This window comes from Dictyostelium purpureum (genome assembly GCF_000190715.1).
Source record: "Dictyostelium purpureum unplaced genomic scaffold DICPUscaffold_11, whole genome shotgun sequence".
In the NCBI taxonomy this organism is placed as follows: domain Eukaryota; phylum Evosea; class Eumycetozoa; order Dictyosteliales; family Dictyosteliaceae; genus Dictyostelium; species Dictyostelium purpureum.
The window spans coordinates 155,178-164,047 of record NW_003519348.1 but is presented as its reverse complement, the minus strand read 5'-3'; the positions used below and the strand labels follow the sequence as shown (position 1 = coordinate 164,047).

The window sequence follows — 8,870 nt, the reverse complement described above, 5'->3', positions numbered from 1 at the left end:
AACAATAGCAATGGCAATATCAAATAGCAATAGCAATAGCTATAGTAAATGGTAGTCCGGATAGGTTTAATATAAATAGTTTACCTCAAACAATACCAACACCAATCCTAAATAAACCAAATTTAGACTCTCAATCTATTCATGTTCAACCATTAAAAATTTCATTCAGTATCCCCACCTCAATTACCCCCAACAGCAATTAAAATTACAAATTCAAGCTAGAAATGAAACCATTTTAAATAATGATATAAACCATTTACAAAAAAGAATTATGATTTAACAAGTGAACAAATTAAACAATTAAAATTAATTATTAAATCAACACCAAAAATTCAAAGTAAAAAATGGGCAATGGTTAATCAAATTTGGTATAGTAAATGGGAAAAAGGAATATATACTAGGGATGAATTAGGTTCAATATCAAACCATCATTTATTAGAAGTTTGCGAAGATGTTAATCAATTGTTAAGAAGTGATATAAAAGAGAACCAAGATTTCGTTGTGGTACCATTGGAAGTTTGGAATACATTCAAAGAGGTTTACGGTGGTTCTCCAGATATTATTAGAAAGGTTACCGATAAATCTAACTTGGATTTACAAATTCCCATAACCTTATTTTTCATTAAATCTTCTGATGTTCAGCATTGTTTAAATATCACCAAAAGCCATGCATTTCAAAATGAAACTTTTTATGCTTTAAAAAAGGTATGTTATTTTTTTTAAATGATAAATATTTATAATTTTTATTAACAAAAAAAAAAATTTATAGAGGGTATGCAAACTTTTTCACCTAGCACTAAATGATGTTGAGTTATTTAATTTTGATGGTGGAACTACAAAAGGTCAAGCTCTTCATTCTTTCTTAAAAATTGAAACCATTAAATTATATAATAACCAAATGGTAAGGAAAGATAGCGATTTTATAATAATTAATTAATATTAATTTTCCATTTAATATACAATAGGTTTTAGTCGAGGAAAAGCAATTCCCTTTAGATATACCAGAACCAACATACACCCATAAACCAAATAAAAACAATAACAATAACAATAATAGTAATAGTAATAGTAACAATAATAATAATACCAATAACAATAATAGTAATACAAATAAAAGTTTAGCAATCGACTTTAACGACCCAAAAATTTTAGAAATGATTCCAAAGAAAACAGATTATTCCCCATTATTCAAACATGAACCAACATCATATATCACCGATAAAGGAGAAAAGTTTTTTTCAATTAAAGGGTTACCTTTTTATTTTCCGTAATTATACACAAACACCATTTACTCTATCATTTCCTTTGATTATACCTTTTATTAACATATAATAATTTATTAATAACAATTTAGAGTTTATACAAATCCATTTAGCTTATCTTTATTAAACCATTCATTTTTTATGAATAGTTTTAATTATAACCCAGAATCGATTTTAAATAGTAATGAATATCTTCAATATGAAAATATTCAAAATAATTTTAATTCAAATTTAGATCAAATTCAATCTTTTTCTTTTAGTGGCAGCATTGAAAATAATAGTAATGGTGATAATGGCCAACACAATAACAATAGTGATAAAAAAAGCAGTATCGCCTCAATTAATAATTACAATGGTATTAATAGTACTCGTGTTATTAATAGTAGTGAAGAAATTGTTAGCCCACCCCTTTACGATTTATCTTTATGTAATGAACCTCCACCTCCTTTAGATTTGGAAGACCAAAGAAAAAAATCTCAAAAGAGACCACCAGTTTGTAAAGTCCAATAGATTAAAAGCGATTTGATACAATTTAGAAAAAATAAAACAAATTTTATTTTTTAAAATTTATTTATATACAAGTTGTATTATAAATAAGATTCTAAAATATATTACCTCAATTCAAATCATCTTTTTATTTAATAAAAAGTTTATTCACATTAATTTTTAAAGAAAGAAAATAAAAAATAATTAAATATAATAAAAAAAAAAGTTTTTAAAAAATAAGTTATTTTCTGTATATTTCATTTTAATTGAATAAAAAATAGAGAATTTACACAATGATTTATATTAGACTATACTGGGCCAAAAATATATAGAAAATACTGTATAAATTTCCTAACAATCCAAAAATTATTTTAAAAATAAGCTCTAATCTACTCGTATTTTATGTATTTTTAAGTCTATTCCCCTTTTTTTAAAAAAATTTTTATATTTTATTTTTTTTTTTTTTCCTTTGTTAATGGTGAATTAAAATTTTTTTTTTTAAATTATTAAAGAATTTTTTTTATCTTTTTTTTTTTTGTTGACAAATAATAATGAATTTAAATGTTTTTTTATTATTCATTTTTTTATTTTTAGTTAATAATAGTTTTGTATATTCATCACAGGATGAAGATTGCTTAAAAGTATTATTGACCAAATTATTTAATATTAAAGATGTTAAATTATGTGACAACTTTATAGATACTTCATATTATCGTGGTAGCTGTTATAGAGATACAAATACTCTCCAAAGTTTGTACGTTTAATATATATTTCTATTTTTATTTTATAGAATATAATATTAACTTTTTTTTTCAAATTTAGGACTCTCAATGGGGATTCACAAAATCCCAATAGTAATCTATTCATGCCATCTTTGGTATATAGCGATCTAAGCTGTTTTGAAAATCTAGATATTTTGTAGCGATAGTTAAAATAAATAATAATATAAGAAAATTTAATATTAATATTTTTTTTTATAATAGAATTTTAGAATTTATGGCAATAAAAAAAGATGCATTTGGAGCAAATGATCAAAAAAATGTAGCAAATTCAATTTATTTAACCTCATGTTTTTTTAATGATGGAAGAATAGTATCAGAAAATTCTTTTTTGCCCAAAGGTATAAACAGTTTAACTATTTATTTAAATTCATTTTCAAATTTTAATGAATTAGGTTTTAGATCTATTAAAAACCTAAAAAATATGTAATTATTTTTAAAAATAAAATTTAAGACAATATAAACAAATATTAATATTTTATTCATAATTAATGTAGATATATTGACTATGTTTTAAATTTAGACTCAGAATTAAATACATACCCTAAATATATAAATGATTTGCAAGGTATAGAAAGCAATTTTGAAAATTTGTAAGTATTTTCTTCACAATAAAATTAAAAAATACATATATTAATTTTTCCTTTATTAGCTATATAGTTTCAAATGAAGTCCCAAATTTTACCGATCTAAAGGTATCCTATTTCTATTTAACTATTGTAGGGGATTTATATTTACCATCAATTCATAATTTTGGTTCTCTAAATCAAATTGAAAATTTTACTTTTTCATATAATGGGGAAATAGAATTTCCCAGACAATTACTTTCAAACAATAAAATATCCTATATATATCTATATTGTGACTTAAAAACCCCAACAGAGTACATAATCATACCAAACACAGTTTATAGTTTTAGATTCCTATCGAGAAACTCAAAATTCAATATCAATGGAAAACTACCATTTATTTTTCCAGATAATATGACTTATTTGAATTTACATGGTTTAGGTCTTGTTGAATTCCCAATTTTACCAAAAAAAATTCAAAGGCTGTTTGTATTTAAATTTTTATTTTAAATATATATTTTATAATATTAATTTTTCTGTTTATTTATTTTTAAAAAAAGATACATTAGTGGTAATAATTTTAGTTTAAATAGTCCAAAAACATTACCTGATCTTTCAACCTACGAAGGTTTAAATGAAGTTAGCTTTTATGAAACTGGCTTCTGTGGACCAATTCCCGAAAGCTATTGTTCATTTAAAACCTCGTTAACATATAATAATTTAAATGGTAAGTTCACTATTTAAATCAATATTAAAAGAACAAACTGTTTTTTAAAAATACAATACTAATTTTATTTTTTAAATTAAGGAACCCTTCCAATGTGCAAAACTTGTTATTTAGATATAACTGTTGAAGAATTTAAATATAATCCTAATTTACGTTTTGGGGTTTGTGGTATGTAGTAATAAAATCATTATTATTTTAATAACATTATATTAACTATTTATATAAAAAGACGAAAGTTCTATCATTCCTAATTTAGACATATCTTTTGAAAAAGAAATAACTTTATATGGAGAGAATTTAGGATGGTTGGTACCCTTTGTTTTCAACTACCCAAATATATTTTCAATGGTAAAAGGAAACTCAATGTTTAAAGCAAAGTGGGATGAAAATTATGGTCAAATCCCAGATTCATTAGTAATAATGTTACCCCCTAGAAACTTTACATTTAATACTAAAAATGTTTTACCATCGCTAAATAATATTACGAAATCAAATATCCAATTTACTTTTGAAGGCTCAAACTTTTCATATAACAAAAAGGATTTTGAAATTAAAATTGCAAATGAAATTTGTTTAATTTCATACATAAATTTTAATAAAATTATTTGCAATTTCCCAAACCAAAAAGTATTACCTGCAAAAAATGATGCCCCAGCAACTATAAAGAATACTAGATCTGGTGAATTCATTTCATTTGCTATAAATACCCTGGAAGATAAAACAACAGTTGCAAAAGAATGCCCTAACCAATGTTTAGAGGGTATTTGTTCAATTAACACTGGTGCATGTATATGCAATCCTGGTTATAGTGGTGAAATTTGTAGCCCCATACCATGTAAATCTGACTGTGGTACTCCAGAAGGTAGAGGCGAATGCGATGATAAAGTGGGTATTTGTGTTTGTACACTAAAATGGAAAGGTGAATCTTGTGATATACCAAATCAATTTTTAACATCAGCTTCATCAACATTGTCCTCGGGCGGTTTGGTTGATTTATTTGGTTGGTTTGGATTACCAAATGAAGGTTTAGCAATTACAATTGGTTCTTTAAATTGTCAAAAACATTATTTCAATACAACTTTTGCAAATTGTACCATTGGCGCTGGTTCAGGAACTAAATCAATAAAGATTATTCAAAACAATCAAAAGTGGATAGGTGAAAATATATTCCACTATATAGAAACAACATATAGATGTCCAAAAGATTGTTCTTTAAATGGAGTGGCAAATGGTGAATGCAATAATTCATCAGGTCAATGCAAATGTTTTAGTGACTGGGGTGGATATGACTGCAATTCAAAATCGACAACTGGCGGTTCAACATCATCTAGTACTGGATCATCTACACCATCACTTGAAATTCCTAAATCAAATACTACAATCATTAATGGAATAAGTTCTATTAGCAACCAACAAACAAAATACGAAATATCAATTTTCTCGCTAATAGAATATGATGTTACTAATAAAATAGTTTTTACCCATAACCTAACTAATAAATGGATCGGCATAGGAGATACTGGTAAAGATATTCATAAATTTAAACAAAATATTTCAGAAACATGCATAATAACATATATTATTGAAGATATCAAAGAATCGAGAGATTATGAATTTGCGGGTTTACAATTATCTTTAGAAAAAGATTCTATAAAAATAACAATAACCATCGATAACTATCCATTTAAAAGTACATTGAATAAGCTACAACTCAGATTAGAATCTTTGGTAGGAGATGATGGTACAAATATTGCAAATAATGAATGTAACAAAAAAGAAACATCAATCGATAAAGACTTAATAGATAGTAATCAATTATTGAACTATATAACTATTTCAAGAAATGAAAAAGTATTAAATGGTAGATTTATAAATAGAGTATTAAGTGATCACAGACAGTCATTTGTTACAACATCATTAATTTCAAATTCTACAACAACATCAAATAAAGAATCATTTATTATAGGATTAAATTTACCCTATTTCACTGAATCATTAACTATCGATCCAGATTTTTCAGTACTAGTATCCCCATCGTTCAAGAAATGCAAATCAATTGATAATGCTAATTGGGTGTTACCTGTTGCCATTGTTGTACCTTTAGTTGCTGTTGTAGCCTTTATAATAATGAGTGCTATTATTTACAAAAAAAATCGTACCATGGTTTTATTGGTTAAAAATAAATTCAAACTCAGGTCATTATAAAAAAGTGATCTTTATATCAAAACTATCAAATTGCATAAACAATAAAATAACAACTATTCAGTTTTAACAACTAAAGATAATATTAAAATTAAATTATTATTTTTTAAACCTATAAATAGGCAATGTAATTTTATTAATAAAATATTATGATTTATAAAAGTTAAAATTTTTAAATCCTTAAGGAAAAAAAATTATATAAGTTTATCTATTTTTAAATTTAAATATTGCCCTTTATTCAATAACTGCTTGCAAATAAATAATTATAATTATTATTATAATAATAATAATAATAATACACCTAATATTACTTGTAATCCAATAGTTCAACCTGAATCTCTTGAGTATTCAAATAAGTGATAAAAGGGATTATTATTTAATTTTGTTTTTTCAATCATTTTAGATACCAAAAGAGGTTCACAACTCGGGGTAGTGTTATTTTAAAAAATATAAAAAGCAAGGGTAGGAAAGCCTGGTTAAATCCGTGTGACTTAAGATCTCATCCTGTCGGTTCGCGAGTTCGAATCTCGCCTCTTGCAATACGTTTGGTTTGATTTTATCTTTTGGGTGATTGTACTGTTAAAAATATATTCCTCTTCCGGTTATTTTTATTTATATTTTATATTTATCTAATAATCTAATAATGATCTTCATAGAACACCGACCTACAAGAACATGCTTTCAATTATCTTCCACCAAGTCTGGATCTGGGTATGCACCAAATTATTTAACAAAGAGATTGACCCAAATGCAATTGCTAAATCATTAAATTATAATGATATCCAAAACAAATGGATCAAACTCCCCTTACTAGAATATGCAAGAATTATCCAATCAAACTACAACAACTTCTTAAAAGTAGATAAACAAATAAATTCAATCCATATTCAATCCATTAGATCTAAAATATCCACCATTTACAAATTACCAGAAACCACTCTGGTCAATTTCCCAAACACCTATCTATAATAATACAAATCCTCACACATACCATTTTAAAATTTTTATTTAATAAAATACTATCTCTTACTAATAATAAATTATATCATTAAGATTTTTTAAAAAAAAAAAAAAAAATTATTTGTTTAAGTATTTAGATGAGACATAATAATAACAGTTATATATATATATTATGAGACATAATAATAACAGTTATATAATATATATTAATTTAATTCTAAAATGCATATGAATACATTACAATCAAAAAAAAAATATTTTAATGCATTTGTTGGAAAATGTCAAATGTTAACATCATCATGTGCTTTAAATTCTTAAAAAAAATTTTCATTTAAAAGTTTTTTATTTTTGTTATTTCTTTATAAAATCAATAAATTTCTCCACTGCATCTTTTGAGGATTTTGTATTTTGAAGTTTTTTAAAAGTTAAAAAGCTGTGAGTGGCTCCGAGATAAACAAAACAAGAGCATTGAACACCAACACTTTTTAAGTTTTGATAAAATTCTAAACCTTCATCCGCTAATGGGTCACATTCTGGAAGGATGAATAAAGTTTTAGGAAATCTGATAGTTGTTCTTTTGTTGCTTTTAGAGGACATACTAATATATTTCCTCTATCTTTTTCGAAAGCCAAGTATTGATTATAAAGGTGTATAGTACTGTCTAAAGTTAGAATATAGCCACCCATACCATATTTTAAATATGAGCTTCTATTAAAATCAACGTCAGTGGCTGGATTAATTAAAATTTGTTTTTAAATTTTGGACCATTTCTTTGTTTACACAAAATAGATAGAGCGATGGCTATATTACCTCCTTCACTATCACCGCCTACAACTAAAGTATTGAAGTCTATATTATAGATTGATGACTCTTTTTCTAATTTACATAATATACCATAACATTCCTCAATTGCAATTGGGAATTTAGCTTCTGGTGCTAAAATATATAATGGGTAAATAACGATAGAATTTGTTCTAAAGCATATTTCTCTGGGTAATTTATGATTCCCACCACCCAGACACCAACCACCACCATGAATATAATATACAGCTGAATAGCTTTGTCTTTTATCAAATTCGTTTGGACAAAAAAATAACACATCAACAGAACCTAAATCGTCACCTAATTTGAATGTTTCTTTTTTGATAGTACATGGGTATTCATCATAGGTTTCGGTTGATCTTAATTTTTTTTCTCTTACTTCCTGTATTGTAGTTTTATTAAAATCTAAAATATGTTCACTTTTAAATTTCTCTATTATTTGTTTATCTATATCTTCATCTATATTTATTTTGATCATTGTTGCAATGATTTTTTTAAATTTAAAATTAAAAAAAAAAAATTATTGTAGAAGTAGGTCAAGTTTGCACAAATTTGTATAAAAAAAAATTTTGTTTTTTCAAAATTAATATGAAAAAAGGTTTTTTAAATTTAAAATTTTTTTTTTTTTTTATTTATTTATTAAGATGATGAAATATTTAACAATTAAATATTTAAAATAAACAAATAAATAAATAAATAAATGAAAATAAAATAATAACAAAAATTAGTGCGAGAATTTGTTATGTCTAAATAAATAAAAAAATTGTAATTTTTAAAATTTTTTTTAATTTTTTTTATTTTAATTTTTTTAATTTTAATCTTATATTTATATTCGATGAACATATAAAATTTATTTATTTTCTATTATATATTTATTTATTTTAAATATTTAATTGTCATCTAAATAAATAAATAAAAAAAATAAAAAAAATTTTTTATCATCTAAATAAATAAATAAAAAAAATAAAAAAAAAATATTTTTATTTATATATTTATTTTATATATTTTTATTATTATTAATTACATTATAATAATATGATATTGATCGTTTTTTTATCTTTTT

At 24.0% G+C, this 8,870-nt stretch overlaps 2 protein-coding genes across 2 annotated transcripts; one reads left to right on the top strand and one right to left on the bottom strand.

Moving 5' to 3' along the window:
* Nucleotides 1-2,299: 2,299 nt before the first annotated feature.
* DICPUDRAFT_74671 (uncharacterized protein) lies at nt 2,300-6,028 on the top strand (the record flags this gene model as incomplete). Its single annotated transcript, XM_003283647.1, has 8 exons — nt 2,300-2,502; nt 2,571-2,666; nt 2,732-2,953; nt 3,025-3,120; nt 3,180-3,581; nt 3,657-3,823; nt 3,905-3,991; nt 4,053-6,028. The coding sequence occupies 8 exons, from the start codon at nt 2,300-2,302 to the stop codon at nt 6,026-6,028; spliced, it is 3,249 nt and encodes a 1,082-aa protein (XP_003283695.1).
* Nucleotides 6,029-7,724: 1,696 nt separating this feature from the next.
* DICPUDRAFT_74670 (uncharacterized protein) lies at nt 7,725-8,285 on the bottom strand (the record flags this gene model as incomplete). Its single annotated transcript, XM_003283621.1, has 1 exon — nt 7,725-8,285. One exon carries the CDS (start codon nt 8,283-8,285, stop codon nt 7,725-7,727), a length of 561 nt encoding a protein of 186 aa, XP_003283669.1.
* Nucleotides 8,286-8,870: the final 585 nt, after the last annotated feature.